This window comes from Saimiri boliviensis, chromosome 2, assembly GCF_048565385.1.
Source record: "Saimiri boliviensis isolate mSaiBol1 chromosome 2, mSaiBol1.pri, whole genome shotgun sequence".
NCBI classification, from domain to species: Eukaryota; Metazoa; Chordata; class Mammalia; order Primates; family Cebidae; genus Saimiri; species Saimiri boliviensis.
The window spans coordinates 119,932,969-119,955,129 of NC_133450.1; the positions used below are offsets into that span (position 1 = coordinate 119,932,969).

At 37.4% G+C, this 22,161-nt stretch overlaps 1 protein-coding gene across 4 annotated transcripts in view; it reads right to left on the bottom strand.

Moving 5' to 3' along the window:
* The window catches only part of FMN1 (formin 1), a 423,173-nt gene that overhangs the window by 149,034 nt on the left and 251,978 nt on the right, over positions 1-22,161 (bottom strand). For all 4 annotated transcript variants that reach the window (XM_074394141.1, XM_074394140.1, XM_074394139.1 and 1 more), the window contains one exon: positions 12,842-12,929. In XM_074394141.1, coding sequence (XP_074250242.1) covers positions 12,842-12,929 — 88 coding nt within the window. The remainder of the gene's footprint in view (positions 1-12,841; positions 12,930-22,161) is intronic.

Genomic DNA, 22,161 nt, shown 5'->3' on the forward strand with positions numbered 1-22,161 from the left:
GGCTTTAAGCCTAGCTTTAGGAGAAGAGCTTTGTACCATCCCCTGCCCAGAAATGGGCCCAGGAGTCTAAGAGATGAGCATACTGTTGATCTGTCCCACAGAGACTGGGAAAAGAATGGAGTAGGGAGGAAAGGACAGGTAAAGGAAGTAAAGAGATGAACCGAGGGCCAACGCCAAGCATTCCACTGAGGTTTCTCCTCTTCCACAAAAGGATCTTAAAATTTAAAAAGTAAAAGAAAAATCAGATGGAGAAGAAGCAAAAGAGATTAATACTGAGCCTAGAACTTTAGGAAATTAAATTATTTGTATTATTTCTAATAAAAATAATATTGGCCTGGGAAGGTTAGGGTATCAGCCAGAAAGCTAAAAAAATAAAAAGACCTACCAAGTCCTAGGACTCCAAGGAGAACTGCCTTACATGTACGTAATTCCTTCCACCTCTTAGTCACCAAATATAGTTTCAGTTCCTAGAGAGCCAAAATCTATACCTGATAATTCTATTCTCAAAATACGGGAACAATATATTAGAGAATCAATGAATGCTCTCTGATTAAGTCATTCTTGAAAGCAGTTACCATTAAACTTATTAGCTATTATATAAGCCCAATTAATTAGTTAACTAACTAATTAGTGACCACAATGATCACAATATGGAAAGAAGTCAGTCTTTAAACTATTTTTGGAGTTACCTAGGATCAGATTTCTCCCTCCATTTTACACTTTAAATACACTCACTTTCTGTCTCTGTTTGTCTCTTCTATGCATGTGTATGCATACAGGCGCACCTCTCATATGTTGAATAAACAAATACTGGCCTATGCAATTTTACAGCAAGCCCCAAAGCTCTGATACAGTAATTCCAAGTAATCCTAGCTTTTGTTCCCATCTGTATAGGTCTCATTATACCAACACTCCTGCAGATGGTGTCAGAAAGGTGAAGTGTCAAATCCACAAAGGGGAGACCCCAACAGCTCATTGCTACTGCAATATCAATCATTGCTGGTGGTTTTTACTTTTATCTCCCTCCCTCCTTAGTTGTCCGGCTCACACTGTCAGTTCAGTTAGAATATTTCACCTACACCTCACAATATGTCAAAAGGAAGTAGACACACGCTGTGAAAAGCTGGTAATTTTATTGGGTTCCTTTACCTTTAAAAATCTGTTACTTGGTCAAGTCTGGTTTCTGGGCTTCTTTTTTGCAGGGAAATTGAGGCAAACATTTTTATGTGGTCCTCTGGTGCCTGCTCTGTACCACAAGAATTATATACACAAGGATCATTAGAGAGTAGTGTTTCGCCCATTAAGATATAATAACCGTCAGCAAGGACAAAAAACAGATCAGTATCACAAATTCAAACTAACAGGCACACATAAAAACTATGTGCCTGCTTTAGGTACATGCACAGGGTCAGGGTCTTACACAATAGGAAAATTCCCTCTCCGGGTCAGAGATGTCTTTTCACAAGACCAGCGTAAGTAGAAAGAACATGCAAAATTCTCTCAGCTCTCCAGCCATTTTTCAACCCTGAACACTTCTATCTCCAAGTGTACCATATGCAAGTAAGCCAATAATGCGTTTGCTGTTCAAAGGGCTTCTAATTAGTAAAAAGGCAGAGTTATTTAAGGGAGTTGTTCTTTTTGACTGAAGGAGCACCTTTGAGCAGGAAGCATGGGACAGGGTAGTGAGAAGGGCTTACCCCTTAAGAAGTCTGTTAAGATTAGCCAAAGTAAATCTGGTTATCTGAAGTGTGGAAGATGCCACAGGCAGGTAGGGGGTTGGGTTAGCTCACCAGGTTTTGGCTGATGGTAACTTTGAGAATAATTTGTATGTAGCCCATTTTATTTTATTTTATTTTTTAATTTCCTTAAGCGGCTGATGTAAGTCTCCTGCACAAAGTGGGTATGTAATAATGTTTTGCAAATGGACTGGATGTATTCTAGTCTGGCCCAGGAAAGCAAAGATTAAAAAGATTATTTAACTCTATTAACAGAAATTATTTTGTTTACAATGTTAACTCTCAAATAGCCAAATAAAACTTAAGCTACTTTGCCCAAATTCCTGATATTTTTTAGAACTTGATAAAAATTTAATCAGTAAGAGAAAGAGAACAGACCAGGGAAAGAAATATAGAAGGACTTGGTTTTTTGAAACTCTTATGTCACCTATGCCCACAAAACTCTGACAAACCTACTCCCTGACCTCTACAAAGCAAAGGATAACATGGAGTTCATGGGAAGAGGCAGGGGTAGAATGTGAGAGTTGAAGAAAGGAAAGGCAGAAACATCTTCCCGCAGTTTCACTCCCAACAGTGAGGTCATCCCTGAGAGTGAAGACGAGGTCTAAGAAAAAAACTGCAAGACATGGAACGAAGGGGAGCTGGCAGAGAGGGATGTGGAGCCTGGAAGGACCACTAGAGGCTAGGCCAGGGAACTGTATAGACCTGGTCCTACTGAAGAGCTCTGTAACAAGCGTCTTCAAAATGGTCACAGTTCTCCTATAATCTACACCTTGCATTTCTTCTACTGGACACTAGGTTCCACTTCCAATAAGCACCAGGCATGCCTGTGCAGACCCAGATAGGCACAAATCCTCACTCTATGCAAGTATCCAAATGAGATGCTTACGGGCACCAATTAAGTAGCAGCTTAAAAGAATCTCTGTCTACTACACCAGAGGGTGAGGACAGCAAGCAGACTTTATTGGGGATTTATACTTAATAACTGATAGGATTTATTGTAGCTTCCTCTGTATCAGGTATTGTTCTAACTGTTTTGTATTTAATCATATGAAGTACATGTGTTTGTGATTTCTAGTTTCAAAGATGATGAAACCAAGGTACAAAGTCACACTGCTTGGTTTCTCAAACTCAGTTCTATAATCACCCCAACTATCCTCCAAGAAAGTGGTAATTTACAGGACCAAGATTGTACTTTATTCATCTTCAGAGATGTCAGGTTACAAATAATCATTCCACCTAAAATCCTTACCACCAAAAAAAAAAAATTTTCAATGAATTAACCATTGAAGAACAAACTACCCAAAAAAGTCTACAGAGAAACCATGGTTTCTAAATGGCATCACATACTTTTTACACTAATCAGCAATCTCTGAGTAGGAACCACATACAGCCCATGTTACAAAAGTTTCATTTACTTAGTATATACATCTATAATTCTACCATTATTTAATTCACCCTAATATGTAGTTCACTTCTAATATGCTATTTCAACATATGCAATAAAATGATTACGCTTTAATCTTCGTTATAAACTATTTGCAGCTCTTCAAAAGTAATCAGTAATGCAGCTAAGTTAGAGCAGACAGAATTCCTCAAAAAAAAAGAAAGAAAGAAAGAAACCTGGAATTTGAAAAGACCTTATCTTAAATAAAAAGAAAATAAAATCTATAGTAATATAAGGTCTAATTTTCTTGAAGATAAGCAATAATTGTAATTTTACACTGCATGCCAAAATTGACTAAAAAGAAAAACTAAGGCACACAGCACATGAAGAAACACAAACAAAAGTTGCATCTAAACAGATAAAAGAATAAGAAATGTCAAGAGAATATAGTTTATAATGTTACCTAAATTGCTAACTGCCTGCTACTGTGTCATGTGAACCTGGCCTCTGGTGGAATAAGAGACAAGTATAAAACACACAGTGAACAGGAACTGCGTAGGAGATGGAAGAAATGAACAGTCGCAAAAGGGACACATATCTATCTAATCTATTACAAAACTTCAAAATCACTCAATCTGATAAAGCAAAAATCCTGATTCTCACCTAATTCCAGGCATGTACTATGCCTGAAGTGGCCCAAGGTGTCCTTTTATAGGTACAATTAAAATTGTCCATGGTTCAAACCTTAAAGAAGGGCATAGAGCATAGAATTTACAAAACTTCCCCTTCTATATATCCTCTCTTCTCCAGAGGGCTGTGGAATGAGAAACAGTTTGGGTAAAGCTGCTTCTGTTCGTCCATTAGTTCTGGTTCTTTTAAGCCAAAATTACATTCCAGGCAGATTGGATGGTCTCAGTCAGTTGCCTGAAGGTAAAGTACAAAGAAATGCCACCCTCTGCTTTCTGGACTCGGCTCTATGAGTGAAGGAATGCAGAATGGTTTAGAAAAGGGTAGGTGGGAGCCCAGCTGCTTAGGTGTTTTAGACTCAGCAGGCGTGAGGAAAAGGTAGAAGAGCAAAGGGAAATACTAGAGCAGCTACTTATATTTATCTAACTTTTAAAAAAATTTAGCTCTACCTATATTTAATACGTTAATTAAAACAGCGCAGGTCAGGATCACTTGTCACTTTTGGTGGATAAACTCTCTCAGACATGGCATCCTCACTTGCTCCTTTGCTTTCAACATACTGTGATGGGGGCGGGGGCAGGATTAAATGAAGTTTTCTCATTCTAAAATCTGGTTTTAACTAAACTTGACAAAATAAACAAGTTGGCTTCAAAAGACTCCTGCAGTGAAACCCCAGATTTAATATAATCCGTCAACAATAGGAAAATGGCAGAGCAGACACTTTGGTTGCTAGCATAAACTCTTCATCAGTTATGGAAGTGAGTAAAAACAAGGATAGCCAAATGACATCTGCCAAGAAGTTGACCCCAATAAATAGAATTTATTACTAAGACTATTTAAAATGTGGGTTTAATTTCACTATTTAACAATAGTTAAATTTGATTTCACTATTTAACAATAGTTAAATAATGAGACTCACTGAATTGCATATTGAGTCTTGAGATGTCATCAGGCTAATGACAATCCAAAACCATCAAAATTAGCAAGACTTTTAAAAATAATTTTCATTCATATTTTTGCATATTTTATAACATGCATGTTCGTTTGCTCATATGCTTATATATTTTAGAAAATATACCTTGAGAAGCATGCTCTAAAACTTTTTACTTTTAGGGGTGCATGATAAAAAAAATTCTGAATGCCAAAAGTATTTTGAGTAGATGCTCTTGTAGGCTAACCTAAGACTGTTCCTCAGGAAAGTCCTAGATAATCTATGGTGGATTTCAGATGCCTAGTCAAATTTGCTATGTTTTAGACAACTTGCATAAACTTTGAAAAATATTTCTGGCAATTATTAAGGCAAAAGGTAACAAGGTCCAGTGGGCATTCTCAGATCTAGGTTTTAGACTCTGAGGACATAAGTGATATCCCTTTTGTGCATTTTGAACTGAGATTCCTTAAACAGAAAGAAAGTCAATGTCGCAGCTGCTATCTTAAACTGAGATTCTGAACTAGTAAGAACTAAATAAAGGATGTTTATCTTGATGTTATTTAAATATTATAAATATGAATTCTAAGTGTATGGGAAATTCCAAATGAATGCCAGGAGGTCGATGGCATCTAGTCTTTTGCAATGCATATGAACATTTATATCAAGAATAGTCAACAGCAATTTTCTATCTCCCCTGGGACACAAATAAGAGGAACTCACTAACATGGAATGAAAACACTAATGTAGGCAGTCAATATGTCCAAGGATGCCAAATGCTTTTAAATATAAGTCATCCTGGGGGTGGGGAGTTAGGGAGAGATAGCATGGGGAGAAAGATGGGGAGGAAGGCAGCACATCACACTGCCATGTGTGTACCTATGCAACAATCTTGCATGTTCTTCACATGTACCCAAAACCTAAAATGCAATAAAAATATAAGTCATCCTATCTAGCAGATGGAAACCAGCAGTAAGTAAATGACTTATTGAGAGTCTCTCCTGCACAAATGCAATTGCTTTTGGTATTATGGTCACCCTCCTGAAACCATTCTTCCTCTACAACCAAGGCTTTTTTTTTTTTTTTTTTTTTTTTTTTTTTTTTTTTTTTTAAGTAATTCAGTGTTTAAAACTTCAGGCAGCATATGGATTTGGCTTTCTTCTACAAGACATCAAACACTATCTTGGGTAGAAATAAATGGATAAAGGTTACTTCTGGAAGTATATTATGTCTAACCTAGCCCCATCGACTTACCACTAGCACAGAATTTTCAGACGCTCACTGAACACTTTGGCTGAGATGTTTCCAGTCATCTCACACTCTAATCACCCAAAACAGAATTTACCTTTACATTTCAAGCCCTGCTTTTGCTCCTATGTTTTCAGTTTCTGGTTTTGGGCACCATCATACACATTCCTATTGAAGCCAGAAACCCAAGGTACAGCCAAATGTCTTCTCTATTACTCCTTGCATCTTAGGTGAGACACTGTAGCAATTCTCTCTCCAAATATCCCTCATACACGGTCTCTTCTCTACATTTCTATAGACACAGCTTCAGTTCTGAACAAGTACAATCCCTTCTAAAGGATTTCTCCACCTTCAGTCCTATTTTTGTTTATTCATTCAACAGGCACTTGACGATCATCGCCTGGGTGCCAGACACAGGTGCAAGGTGCTAGGGACATATTACAGGCATTGATCGACTTACGACCCATGCAACTTATGACCATTTGACTTTACGACCACAATCACTAGCCATGACTGCTCCGCGTCTGGCAGCGCAAACGTTGCCCAGCTGGGTGTACGACAGTGCGGACCAGCTTCCGGCAGCACTACCAACTCTGCGTGCACGATTTCAACTGTTATCCCACAGTTGGTACAGCAATTTGTGTTTTGTGTCTTGGATATTTTTCATCAAACCCCTCCCAGGATGTCTACCAAGAGGAAATTGTCTTTGTCTATGCCTCAGCCTGCCAAGAAGGAAAGAAAGGTCATCGATCTCGACACGAAAATGAAGGTAATTAAGCAGTACGAAGGAGGAAAGAAAGTGAATGTGATCGCACATGATACGAAGTTATCACACTCAACTGTGTCGACGATTTTGAAAGATAAAGAATTCGTGAAGCTGTAAAAGGTTCTGCCCCCATGCGATCAACAGTTATAACACAGCAATGAGGTAGGTCCATCCACGAAACGGAGAAATTGCTATATATTTGGATGGAAGATCAAATTAAAAAACGGACACCATTAAGTCTTTTTACTGTGCAGATGAAGGCGAGAAGTCTATTTCAGACTCTGAAGGAGCGTGCTGGAGAAGATTACAGTCAAGAATTTGTAGCAAGCACTGGCTGGTTCCAGCTATTCAAGAAAAGATTACAAATGCATAGTGTTCAAGTGACTGGAGAAGCAGCGAGTGCGGATGAGGAAGGAGCACATAAGTTTGTTGATAGTCTGGATGAATTAATAACAGATGAGGGATATCTAGCAGAACAGATTTTCAATGTTGATGAACTTACAAATGAAGAGCTAATTGAACTGGAAGAAGAAAGAGTGGCGGAAGAAGAAAGAAGAGAAGCAGAGAAAGAAGAGGAGGAGCCAGAAAGAAAGTTCACCACTAAGGGCTTATCAGACGGTTTATCTTTACTGAATAAAGTTCTTAAACATTTCGAAGCAATGGACCCAAACATCGAACGATTTGCAAGGATTGAACGGATGGCGCATGATGTGTTCGTCCGTATCGTGAAATTTATGAAGAAAAAAAGAAACATACAATTCAGACAAAGCTCACCATGTTTATGAAAAAACCAACTCAGGTAACCCCAACTGCTGCCTCAGATGACATCAACGATCCGCAGCCAAGCACCAGTGGCTAATAAAATGTTTCATACATGTTTTATATATTTTGATATGTTTTGCAATTGGGAAAATGTTTCCTATGGTATTTTTTACACCTGTATTTTGTATTTTTGTATGCACCTGTATTTTGTAATTTTGTATGTTTTGCAAATATTAAACCAGTTGTACTGGTAATGCAGTGTTTTACTTAAACCTGATGAATGTAAAAATACAGTAAGAAACAAAATGGCGTAGAGATTATACAAATGGCATAAAATGAACAAAGAAAATTATGATATATAACAATAATGAAAGAAAATTATGATAAAATATGACTTAAAGATTTTTATAATATCATTTCACAGTACTGTACATATAGCCTACTCAACTTATAACCAAATCGTGTTACGACTGGTCTGTCGGAACCAATCGTGGCCGTAAGTTGAGCACTAGCTGTAGTGAGCAATCTCCTTCTTGCAGCTTATATTCTTGTGGTGGATGTAAATGAAAACATAAGTAGATGAACAAATAAAATATTAGCTGCTGTGAAAGAAATGAGAGTATTAAATTAGAATGACCTGTATTGAGGGGGAGGACCTAGGAAGCTTCTCCTAGAAGGTGACATTTAAGCTGAAACCTAAAGAAAAAGATCTAGTTACATAGAGAGTAGGGGAGAAAAGTATTTCAAACAGAGGGAGCCTGCAGTGCTGTTCATGCAAAATACGTTGTGCATGCAGCAACAAAGAGTAAGAAAAGTACTTGGCCTTTTTAAGAAATCAAAGATGACCGCCATGGCTGGCTAGAATGCAGTGAGATGAGATGCAGGTGGAACAAAGTGAAGTCGGAGATCTATGTTTTGGCCAAGCATGCAAAGCAGCAGAGCCCAGTCTTCCATGAAACAGTGTGATAGATATTGCTGCATTCAAAATCAGATCACAACATGGCCCTTCTTAGGTTTCTTGTCCCCACCCACTACTGATGCAATAATGTAAACATTTCTTGTTATCCTATTCAGGGATCTTCCTGGTCTGGATGATGCTTGTGTTTCTAGCCTTCTATCCTAAAACAACCCACAATCATAAATACAATCTATGGACACCAGCGCTCGCTCGCTCTCTCTCTCTCTCTCTCTCTCTCTGAGATGGAGTTCTGTTCTGTCACTCAGGCTGGAGTGCGGTAGCATGATCTTGGCAACTTCTACCTTCCAGGCTCAAGCAATTCTCCCACCTTAGCCTCCCAAGTAGCTGGGATTACAGGCTCGTGCCACTATGCTCAGCTAATTTTTATATTTTTTGTAAAGATGGGGTTTGGCCATTTTAGCCAGGCTGGTCTCGAACTCCTGGGCTCAAGCCATTCACCTGCTTCAGCCTTCCAAAGTCAGGGATTACATGTGTCTCTTTTTCACATTTTGTTTCATGCTCTTTCCTGAATTGGAAAAGCTCCATCTCCATGTGATGACCACTATTCCATCCTCTCAGACTTAACATTAATTTCTACAGGAAGAGTCAAGCTATTGCTCTGTTATTTCAGAGCCAATTCTACTGTAATGTTGGGCTGCTTTACATCGCTCCCACCATTTTGGGCATGCGTGAGGATGTTAGAGTCTGAACTTACGTGATGTTGTAGTCATGACACCTGATGCGGAGCTCACACTCAATACAGGTTTATGGAAGAAAAGAAGGCAGGCAAGCAGGCAGTTTTGTCCAAATGCACTGGAATGGAATACATGGCATTTGGATCCTATCTAGTTTAAGTCTGTATTTTTTTTTAAAAAAAATTTAATTTAACAAACACTTGAAGATATGACTTTTATGTGTCACACATTAGCCCAGTTAGTTGCAAACAATGTCTAATCATCTCAGACATTCTTGGCAAAGAAATGCATAAAGGAATGAACACTGGCTCTGCTCCTTGTTACCTGTCAGACATTAAGGTATAGAGCACCCAAACTCCACTTCCTGAATGGAGAGTATAGGCTGTGCTAGGAAGACCACAGATAAGCGTTCATCTTAAAAAAGAAGACAAGCAGATTGCTCTTAAAGAACGGAACCAGTAAAAGCCAGATTATCTATTTGTGGGAGATAACTGCAGACTGAAATACACAAAACTGTTATGAAGGTGACAAAGTTGTAATCTCAGAAAGACTGAAATGTCATTGTCCTTTAGAAAACTGGGATGCTCGAAGTGCTCCAGAGTGTCTGTATTTCTATTTCTATGAACTGAATAGTACAGTCTTCCAAGAATCACATACTGTATTTTGTCCCTAAATCTGTTTATGCCTGTTTCTTTGCATTCATAGCTTCATCTATCTCTTTGCTCACCCATTCAAAAAATATTTACTGTGTGCCTGCTATGCATATGCTGAAACAGAGTGATGGAAATGACATTTTAAGGGGAAAATGACAGGTAGAGAGAAATGATGTGGAGAAAACCATCAACAAATGTGATAATTTTTTTTTGTCATAAGAAAGGAATACTCTTCTCTAAGTAAATATGCTGGCTTTCTGGTTTATACATCTGCTTCTTGTGAGTTTGGAAAGTATGAGTTAATGCCTCTGATCTTTGTACATAGCTAAAGATGAATATACAATGATAGGGCTGGAGAACAGTCTCTGAATTGTGGTCATTCCACCAGGGCTGATCTGCTGTGAGACCTTGCCTGGCTGCCAGCTGGCCTCCCCCAATCACATCTAACCATAGCCCCTCTTAAGGGGCTTTTAGGCCAACATCAGCACAGGAAGTCCTTTCACCCGGGTGACAACACAAGGCCAAGTACATTCCACACACGAATTCAGAATGAAATATAACTGATACAGCCTGGGCTCCTAATGACCTTCAGATGCCAGTGTCAGTCAATGACTCCAAAGGAAAACTAACCTCCGGTTATGGTGCCATATTCATCTGGAATGCATTACTAAACCAAGAAATGGAGTGGAGATAATTTTTTAGAACTTAGAAGCTAACTTTGTGGTGGATCACAGAGGTGCTTGAGGAAAGAAAAAGAACAATAAAGTTCCCACAAGGCCTAGAAGTCTGTGATGCTACAATGAACATTTCTGATGCTGAAATGAAAGTCCATTTATGCTTCATGCAAGCATGTTCTTGTCTAGAGTTTAACATTGGGAAAGGTCTGGATCTATGAATATCTTACTGAACTCACAATAAACATTCAATCTAATCAGGCTAGAATGTCATGGGAAAGTTGACAGTCCTGAGCTGGTAACTGGACTATCACTTGGTTGGAATGACTTCTATACATGTGGAAATCTGACACTGCAGCAGGACATGCTTAAAACAAACAGAATATAGTCCTATGTTATGTGGACATTGTGAAAACTCACATCCGTGGCATTACACATCATGGTGATGAAATCAAGCACACTCGAGCTTCACCAAGCTCATGGAGAACACTGTTAAGACAAGACCCTTTCATCATACCTGAAGAATCCCTAACTTCAGCGACTGCCTCTAAAAAGTCAGTCCTTTACCAAAAGACTATAAACTCTCCTGAAGAGATTGATTTTTGTTTTTCCTTCCTTTTCCTCTGCTCTAACATCGTATTTTCTGACGTAAATTTATCAGAAATTCAATTCTTCTGGAAGATCTAACTTTAGATTCTTCTAAAGTCCCTGAAAAATCCCATTCAAATCTCAATGACAGGTCTTTTTAGCCACCCTCTGCCAACATCGATTTATCTGAACTTTAATATTCACACTTAGGTATTCAGCTCTGTTACTCAGCTTAACTATTAAACAGCTTATTTGAATGCTCTGTGACTATCATTTAATTTGTTTCAGTTTTTGTGGAATTTTTAATTTTCACAATGTAGCAAAATTTTAAGTCTATAACAAAGCTTCCTTGAATGGAGGAGTAGCAGGTGATATGAAAGTAACTTAAGTGTCTTGTAGGTCAGGACCCACGGGTATTCTGTTGAGTAGCAAAGTCAAACAACTCAACAACATGAACTGGAACCTAAAAGGCAGTGTGGTTTCAAATGTTTCCACTGTGAAACCCCTAATAAACTCTGTTGAAACCAGCTAAGAGATTGTATTAGCACTCAGAAAATGTAAGTGAAATGTCAATATAAATATTTACATTTAATTAATTACTGAGGAAGGGCAATATTGTTGTCATGCAAGACACAGATTTCAAAAAGGTATGATGTCTTCTGGTCTACTTTTCTAGATACTAATAAAAATACATACACACAACATCTCTTCTCTTTTTATCTAAAATTGAGCCAAAGCTAACCAAATAGAAATAACATTTTGAAAACAAAAGGCTTAAGACACAATGACAAAACCAAATAAAGGAAAGTGTTTCTCCCTAGAAGTATTCCAGCTAATGAAGAAATGATGGAATTAGTACATCATTATTTTGAAAAGTTCTAATGAATAATGAATCTAGGCAAAGATCATCAGTGCTCACTAACATCACAGATAACAAAGTATTATCTACTTCTTGATAGAAAACATAATAGCATCTACGATTTATTCTTCCACTCAAGATAGTTTATAGAAAATAGGGAACAGGGGAACATGATAAAAACATGGCAACAGGATCAGCAAAATCTAAAATGTGGGAAAGTCTACAAGACAAGTAACCTGATTTCTTCAACAAATACATTATAAAAGAGGAAAAATGGAGAGTAGAATCTTCTAGATTAAAAGAAACTTGAGAGGCACATCAAAGGCAATGCATGGAATTTGTTTAGATCCTCATTTAAACTAACTGTAAATGAATGCATGAATTAATGAGTATACAAACAAAAGGGAAATTAGAATTACATTGTGATGATAATTGAGAAACTACAATTAATGTTTTTAAAGGAAAAATAATGTTACTGGAGTATTGTTTGAAAAAGTATCCTCGGGCTGGGCATGGTGGCTTATGCCTGTAATCTCAGCACTTTGGGAGGCTGAGGTGGGCACACTGCTTGAGTCCAGGAGTTCAAGACCAGCCTGGGCAACATGGCAAAACCCCATCTGTAAAATATAAATAAATAAATATAGTTTCCTTATTTTTTAGCAATAGTACTAACATTTTTAACAGATGACTTATAAAGCATCTGAAATTTGCTTCATAATAACCTATTTGGTGAGAGGAGGGTGTTTTCAGATGAAACAAGACTGAGTTGATGGTTCTGTAGCTGAGTATTGGGTATATGGGATTCATTATGGCGTTTTAATTTTGTATGTTTTTGACATTCTTCACAATGAAGTGTTTTTTTAAAAAATAGAAAACATAAACGTGATAGAAAAGACTTACCCTGCTGGATATCCTTCATTTCTAAATGTAAACTAGATATTAAGATTCCCACAGTTTGAGATCGTTTTCCATCCAATAGTTTGATGATCTAAAATTAGAAGAAAAAAAGAATACAAGCTCAAATGACCATGCAGTCTTTCAGAATGCACACCAAAAACATTAACATTTTTTAGATACACTGACTGATGAACTAAATTGATGCTGCATGCACTCTTCTTTAAATAATACTTAACTGGGAAGTAACTTATTCACAATTATAGACATCTTACACAGTGAAAGACAGTTTACAAAATAGACACATAAATTCCATCAGCCTAGTACAAACACTAAATCTTTATATGCTACTGTGATCGTTTTACTCAAGTACTAAGTTATACTGACATCAAGATGTATACAATGTTGTATTCATCTTTTTTATTTATCATTGGAATATTTTCTTGTTGTTACTGATGAAGTCACTTCATGGCTTCCAATCATTTTTAGTAATGTCATCTGCTGAGTGATTTAGGGGAAAAAGCATGACCATCTGAGACAGCCATGACCCGCGATATGGCCTTGGTAAAGTAACAATCTCTATGAATTGATTTCCTCATCATGAAGAGCTGACTGTATTTAGTCTATACTTTTATTTTGAGACAAGGTCTGGCTCTGTCACCTAGGCTGGGGTGCAGTGGTGTGATCAGAGTTCACCTTAGCCTTGACCTCCTGGATTTAAGTTATCTTCCTGCCTGAGCCTTCAGAGCAGCTAGGATCACAGGCATGCACCACCATACCCAGCTAATTTTTAAATGTTTTTATATAGACAGGGTCTTGCTAATCTGATCCCAAACTCCTAAAGTCAAGTGATTCTTCCATTTCAGCTTTCCAAAGTGCCAGGGTTACAGGCGTTAGTCATTGCACCCAGCCTATACATTTACTTTAGAAATTAAATAACTATATGCAAAGCACCTAATGTAGTTCTTGACATGTATTTATTTAAATAAAAGTTTGTCGGTTTCAGAGTGATTACTTGTGTTATTGTTAATATAAACAATACAATACCTTGCACACAAAGCTTTAATTATAAATTAATTAATGAATTAATTTTCGAGATAGTATCCAGCTCTGTCACACAGGCTGGAGTATAGTGGTGCAATCATAGCTCACTGTAATCTTGAACTCCTGGGTTCAGTGATCCTTGTGCCTGAGCCTCATGCATCTTAGCAAGGACAATAGATGCATGCCACTATGCCCAGTTAATTTTTATTTTTTTGATGTTTTGTAGAGACGGGGTCTCACTGTATTGCCAACGCTGCTCTCAAACTCCTGGGCCCAAGCCATCCTCCCACCTTGAAGTATTGGGATGACAGGTGTGAGCCACCACACTTGGTCTTAAAATTATTTTTTATAATAATATATATGTTTACAATCTTTGTAGAAGCTCCATATACCTCAATGCCAGTTATTTAAACCTTTATGAATATTCCATGGAGAAGTCTACATGGTTTTGTGCTTCTCTACAACTAGGAAACCAAATCAGCTCCCTAATAACACATCACACAGCTGCCACTAAGGGAAAAAACTATCTTTTCTCTCATGTGACAGGGCTACAAAAATCAAAGAGAAGCACCCATAAGACATCGCCAAATCTTAAAAATGTTTTTAATGTGCTTTGCTGGGTAAAATACAAACTAGACTGAACAGGTGTGTTCTCCTTCCCACCTAAGTACTTATAGACTTGCCAAACTACTGCGAAGACAAGACTAAACAGTAACAAATGTCTACATTTGTATTATTACTGTAACATCTGAATTGCTTGCTGGTTGAAAAATAAGGGATAACAATAGTTTGTTCCAAAAAAGATTACATAACTGCCTAATTGTCTAACTACCTACTGATCAATCAATCTTGAATCAATTATTGCCTGACATTTTCCCCCCTTCCCTGTACAGAATGGCTACTTTCATATAATGATTAGAACTGCAATACAGTAAATACTAAGCATTAATCAAGATGTAAGGGAAAAAAAAGTCTCATTTTTCAGTCAGTATGTTTAAGCCTTTCAACATCTACCTTAGAGAGAAACATTCTTGGGGCATACAGAATTTTAGGAATTTTAAAGAGAAATAGAAAAGGTACTCAGTATTTTTTTATATGAAAGCAAAAGCAAGAAAAGGCAATTAAGCATAATAAAATATCTTCCTTTAAAATGCGATTTCTGGCTTTTTCTTAGAAAACCCAAACTTAAATGATTTTTTTGTCCAGTAAAATAAAATTAAGAAAAGTCAATTTAGTTTTAAATAACTATTCAGCCCTGCACCCATTCAAAAAATATTTACTGTGCATGTTACATGCCTGGCATTGCTTTGTATTCTGGGGATGCAGAAGTGACTGAGACAGATCAAGTCCTAAGAAGTTTGCTGTAAAGAGTCAAAAAGGCAAATAAAAGCATCACCTAAACTAATGGAATATTACTTGACCACAGAAAAGAAGGAAATCTTGTCATTTGCTATAACATGAATTGGCCTTAGGACATTATGCTAAGTGAAAATAATCTAGTCACAAAAGAATAAATGCTGCGTGATTCCACTTATATAAGGTATCCATGGTGGTCAAACTCATAGGAACAGAAAGTAGAACGGTGGTTACCAGGGGCTGGAACAACAGTGAACTGGAAATTTGCTCTTTTGTGGGTATAAAATTTCAGTTATGCAAGGTAAAAAAGTTCTAGAAATCTGCTGTACAACATTGTGCTTATAGTTAACAATAATGTACTATACATTTAAAATTTTGTTAACAGGGTACCTTTCACGTTATGCATTTTTCACAAAAATAAAGAGAAATTAGTGTTAAGCCTTCAAATCCATGGGAGAAAAAAGAGGAAGAGACTAAGAGGATTTAGGACATACCATTCTGTGTCCATTGCATTCCTACCATTTTAGCTGGTTTTGAGAAACCTGGTGGTATTACACAACAGTAGCTATATGGAAACATAGAAGGATATTTTTGAAAATCTAGTCAAAAGTAGACAGAGAATTTTGTACAGATAGGGAAGAGAATACAAAGGCTCCAACTTCACCACTGCCTAAATTTCCAAACAAACAAACAAAACCCTCTTAAGGCATTAGTTCCACTAAAGGCAACACTCACCAAATACCCAGTTGCAGCTTTTTTTTGCCTTTTTCTATATTGATAACTTCTTTTGTGTTTTGTTTCTTACAGTGAGATACTTCAATTCTTTTCCCTTTTTTGTTGTTATATCCTCTTTAGGCATTTTCTTTGTTACTATGAGACTTATATAAAACATTTTATATTTATAATCTATGTTAATTTCAATCACATATACAAACTCTACTCTACTTCTCCACTCCCAAATTTTATGTAATTGATAGAACAAATTACACTTTTTATGTTATGTATCCATTACCATATTTTTATAATTATATTTGTTTTTAATACCTGCAGGTATAAATTCTATACCAGAGTTAAAAGTGATTTATGCACATCATTAGAGTACACTGTATTTGTCTGTACATTTACCTTTATCTGCGAGCTTTGTGCTTTCATATCCTTTTGTGTCTGCTATGTCATGCCCTTTCATTTCAACTTTAAAGGCCTCCCTTTATCAATTCTTATAAGCAAGTTTAGTGGTTGTGAACACCCTACACTTTATCTAGGAAAGTCTATTTCTCTTTTGTTTTTGAAAGACAGGTTTTCTTTTTGTCTTTTTTTGTTTTCGAGACAGAGTTTCACTCTGTCACCCAGGCTGGAGTGCAATGGCATGATCACCACTCTGTAACCTCTGCTTCCCAGGTTCAAGTGATTCTCCTGCCTCAGCCTTCTGAGTAGCTGGGATTATAGGCATGTGCCACCATGTCTGGCTAATATTTTGTATTTTTAGTAGAGGTGGGGTTTTGTCATGCTGGCCAGGCTGGTCTTGAACTCCTGACCTTGTGATCTGCCTATCTTGGCCTCCAAAAGTGCTGGGATTACAGGAATGAGCCACTGTGCCTAGCCAAAAGACGATTTTTGTAGATATAATATTTTTACTTGGTAATTTCCTTTCAGCGCTTTAAATATATTACCCTAGATCCTTCTGGCCTGAAAGTTCATGCTGAGAAATCTTCTGATAGTCTTGTTGGAGTGCCCTTGTATGAGTTGCTTTTCTCCTGCTGATTTCAAAATTCTCTTTTTGTCTTTAACTTTTGACGATTTGATTACAATGTGCTCACTGTGGTCTTTTGAGTTCTCCTAATTTGGATCCACTGGGCTTCTTGAATCTGAATGTTTATTTCTTTCCCCAGAATCTTGACCATTATTTCTTCCAATAAACTTTCCTTCCTTTCTACTTCCTCCTTCTGTGATTCTCATAACGCATCTATTGATCTGCTTGATGGTGTTCCAAAAACCTTTAGACTTTCTTATCTTTTTTTTTTTTTTTGAGATGGAATCTTACTCTGTCACCCAGGCTGGAGTGCAGTGGCACGATCTCAGCTCACTGCAACCTCTGCCTCCCGGATTCAAGCGATTTGCCTGCCTTAGGCTCCTGAGTAGCTAGGATTACAGGCACATGCCACCATGCCCAGCTAATTTTGGTTTCACCATGTTGGCCAGGTTGGTCTTGAACTCCCGAACTCGTGATCCCCCTGCCTCAGCCTCCGAAAGTGCTGGGATTACAGGCATGAGCCACTGCTCCTGGCCTCCTCTTCATTTTTGTCCTTTTGCTCCTCTAAATGGATCATTTCAAATGACCTCCGATTTTTCTCATTCCTCCTTCTGCTTCCTCAAGTGTGCTATTGAACGTCACTAGGTGAGCTTTTAAATTCAGTTATTGTATTCATTAGGCTCCAACATTAGTTTGATTCTTTATAGTATTTTCTGTCCCTTTGTTGATACTTATTTTGTTCATGTATCTTTTGTCTGAGCTCATTGAGCATCTTTATGACATTTATTTTGAATTATTTCTCAAGTAATTAATATACATCTGTGTCTTCAGAATTGGTTTGGTTTCTTTTGTTCCATTCGTTGGTCCATACTCCCCTGTTTCTTTTGTGTGTTTTGTTACTTTGTGTTGGGATTTGAAAAAACAGTCACCATTCCAAGTCTGTACAGACTTATTTCATACAATGAAAAATCTTTGCCAATAAGCCCAGCTAATGACTCCAGAGGATTCTCAAGCCTTTTCTGTGGATAAATATTTTCATGTACATAGGTGAATTCCCAATTAGAAGGATTTTTTTGGGTTATTTTTCAGGTGCTCATAATCCCTGCTCTCTCTAGTGTCTGTCTATGGTGCTGCAGGTTCTCTGGAGGTATAAGCTGCACAGCTCATTTTTGTTTACATCTGACCCCAAACATCTAGAGTATGTCAAGTCCCATGAACACACAGAGTGGAAGAAGGAAAAGGAGAAAGGAGAAAAGAGGAGGGGGGAGGGGGAAGGGGAGAGGGAAGAAGAGGAAAAAGAGAGGAAGGAGAAGAAAGAAGGAAAACAAGGAGAAGAAAAGAACAAGAAGATGAAGAAGAGGAAGACGAGGAGGAAGCAGAGGAAGAAGAAAAAAACAGTTCCTTGGGCAACACTGTGAAGAACTGAAACACTGGACACAAGCTCCATTCTTTCTTCCCCTACCATCCCTATGGGAGAAGCTGCTGAGCTGTATTGGCCTCTGTCTGTTGTACTGCAGGCCACCTAGCTTTCTGTTTTCAGCAGTCTCCAGGCATCTAGAGTATGGTGTGTCCCATCAGCACTCCAAGTCAGGCAAGACAGAAAGCAGTCTCTTGGGTGGCCCTCTGAAAAGCCAGAGCATTGGATGGATGCTCCTACTTTGTCCTTCTCCAAGCAGAAGACAGGATTTGGAGGTTTACTCTCACCTACTCTATTCTGAGCAAGGGTGAGGGGCAATCGCAATGAATGCATACTAATTCATACCATCCTTTCTTCTCAGTGGTTCCCAACCTGGTATCTTTCCCTGTTAACTCTTAGATTCAGACACCACAGAAAGCAGTCTTTCAAGTACCTCTCCAAAAGTCTGAACATTAGACATAAGATCTAGTTTTTTCTCTCTCTCCCAAAGGAGAAGCCAGGAGGTAGAAGTTTCTCTAAATCACTGCACTGTGCTGGGGAGGGAGTCAGGTGAGTGAGTGCCATGAATTTTTCTATTAGCTTCAATTCAACTGGTTTCATGCTCACCTGGAATATAGGAGCCTCTTAACTGATTTCTGATTCAATACTTTCTATTCTGCCATCTTGACGACATTACCTCCCCGCTTCCCACTTTTAGTTTCTGATATGCAAATGCTATATCATCCATGGGTAGAGAGAGAAAAGTGATTGGGTCCCACCAAATATGTTGCTAGTCATGAAGTGTATCATATGGCCATGGTGGTAGAGTAGTAAGAGCAGGCTCATCTGAGGCCGAGTCAGGCTTCACTGAAAGGAGGCTGGCCTCTCCTTCATAACTGAAGGACGGTACCAAACAAATGACAAGGAGAAGAATTAGAAATGAAGGAAGAGTAACAAGAAAAAGAGTACAGGAAACGTATCTTTTAAAACATCCTCCTCAAGTCAAGATACGCAAAATAACTGAAAGGAAACAAATGGAGGAAAATAACACAGTAGACTTGTGAACACAAAGAAACGGTTCAGTCCAACCCAAGACTTTGGTGTATATTTAGATCTTTCTGAGATTGGTTAGAAACTGGGCTAAGCAGACTGTGAGGAGGTGAGGAGAAAGTGTTGAAAGTAGGAGGAAAAAAGAAACTTGAAGACTAAAAGAGAGAAAAAGTATACGTTTTGTTCTATGTTTTTTTTTTTTTCACTCTGTAGCATGTTTTTTCATGTAGAAACACATTACTGACATCTTCCTTGTCAGTGTAGGAAGAGCCATTTCTAAGAATATCACATCATTGAAGTATTCCCTTATTAAAGGGCAATTAGAAATCATCCAAATTTTGGCCGGGTACTGTGGCTCACACCTGTAATCCCAGCACTTTGAGAGGTTGAGGTGGGCAGATCACTTGAGGCCAGGAGTTTGGGACCAGCCTAGTCAACATGGTGAAACCCCATCTCTACTAAAAATGCAAAAATTAGCTGGGTGTGGTGGTGAACACCTGTAATCCCAGCTACTCGGAAGGCATGAGAATTACTTGAACCCAGAAGATGGAAGTTGCAGTGACCCAAGATCCAGCCACTGCACTCCAGCCTGGGTGACAAAGTAAGACTGTTTGAAGAAATGTTTCCAATTTTGTCAATTGTTAAAAATGCTACAATGAACAAGCATGCAGATATATCCTTATTCACACAAGTTTGTATTTTCATAGGACTTATAGAAATAATTCAAATAATATACCCATTTGAAAACTGATAAATATTTCAGAATTGTTTCTAACAGTCCCTCTCAAATACACCCCTGCCAAGTATTTGAGAGGTACTGTTTTTCTGTTCCCATACATACCCACTCTAGGTGTCATCAATTTTAAAACTGTTGGATTCAAAAATAAGTGGAATGTGTTTTCATGATTTTATTTTGCATTTTTAATGATTTAATAGTAAAGTGAAAGATTTAGTTTATTAGTCTCATCTTCTTATGAATTAACTTTATATTCTTTTTACTATACTTTCCAATTACTAGGTATACTAGGCTGGTATAATGCAAATACATTTAAATAAGGACTTAGCTAAATAAAAGGAAAAAAGATTTACAAAGAGCTTGCTGTACATAAGTCATTTTCAAAGGGAAGAAGAGGGAATAGAATGACTTTTTACTGCACCTCCACTAAGCACTGGTATTGTGTTCCTTTGTACATTAGCCAATCCAAACGGACAGTTGTGAACTAGGGGCAGTGAGCACTGCAATATTGTAAACCTTTAGTCCTTTAGTGGTCCACTGTGAACTTCCAGAGTAATAATACTTCAGGCTCAAGAGTCTTGTAAAGTAAGTATAGCTATCTCACTGCTGGGCATTAAAGCAAGAAACAGAGCTAACCGGTTTTTTATGGTAATTCATTTTTTTTATGCTTATTATCAAATCTTACAACCTCCTTACCCAGATATATACCCATTACTGAGGAATTTATTATAGAGTAGTGAGGAATAAAATACTAAGAATAAAAAAAGAAAACAGTGAAGAAAACTGAGAACAACAAAGAGGAAAACAAGATTTGAAACATGGCAAAGATTTTTTTAAAGGCTTGATTTTTTTATCAACGAATATTATTACTTTGCTTTCTGAATAATTTTTTAGAATCATTGAGTTTCAAATAAGCAAAACACAATTTATGTTGAACTTTCTATTAACTGAAAATTTCCCTCGCTTTTCTTTTATTGGATTATATGCATTATTAGTAAGCTAACTTTTAGACAGAAAAAGTGAATTTCAAAAATTCCCCTTGGAAGAGAAAAACTATATGAAGAAGAACTAATATTGGGTATTTTTTCTCCCAAATCCATTGACTTCTCTTATACTGGGCTTGAAAGAAGCCTAATTCAATGAATTACACTTTCTATATCTGTATATTTACTGAATGCTGTGGACTGGGGATCACAGTGATAATCTAGAAATTTTTTAGATTCATAAATTGCCTGAAATTGTCAGATACTTAATACTCTTTTTATGGTAGGAAATTTAACTAACATATATTTTTAAATAACCACAAATTTCCAATACAAAAGTTATAAGATACTGATTACTACCTCAAAAATCTAATTATTAAGCACCAACACAACAAAGCTTCTGTTTGAGATTAGCATTCTGTGCTATTTTGTTCCACAATGTTCCCAACAATATCATAATCTAAGAAGAAATACAGAAACTGAGAACTATAGCCATAAACTATAACAGTACTTCCCTCTAGTTTTCAATCTTTGCTTGCTGAGCTTTCATAAATGACCCCTTGGACAGCTGTGGAATGGGATCAATGTCACCATCTAGTAAATCAGTTATTAAGAGAGAAGTCAGGAGACCAGACCTCAGCCTTCTATTTCCAGGCCTGCCCTTACTCATCATTGTACCAATGCTGAAAGGCAGACAGTTCAATTCAACAGTTCTCACAATATGCAAATTCCTTTGTCTAGTGCAAACAAAATAAAAATTACGTACGTGTGTATGCGTGTGTCCAACATTCAAAGACTAGTTTAAAGAGGGTAAACATATAAATAACTGATACAGGAGCTATTCATAAGATCAGTAACTTAAAGAGTTTGGAATTACCCTCAGGTATATGATCCTTGAAGATGTCAAGACTCTTATTTAAAAAGGGGGTTTGAAAAAGATGGCTGTTTCTGGCACAGTCTTTTTCCAGGTAACTCAAACACATTCCAGAAAGAATGTTATATGAGGTGCCT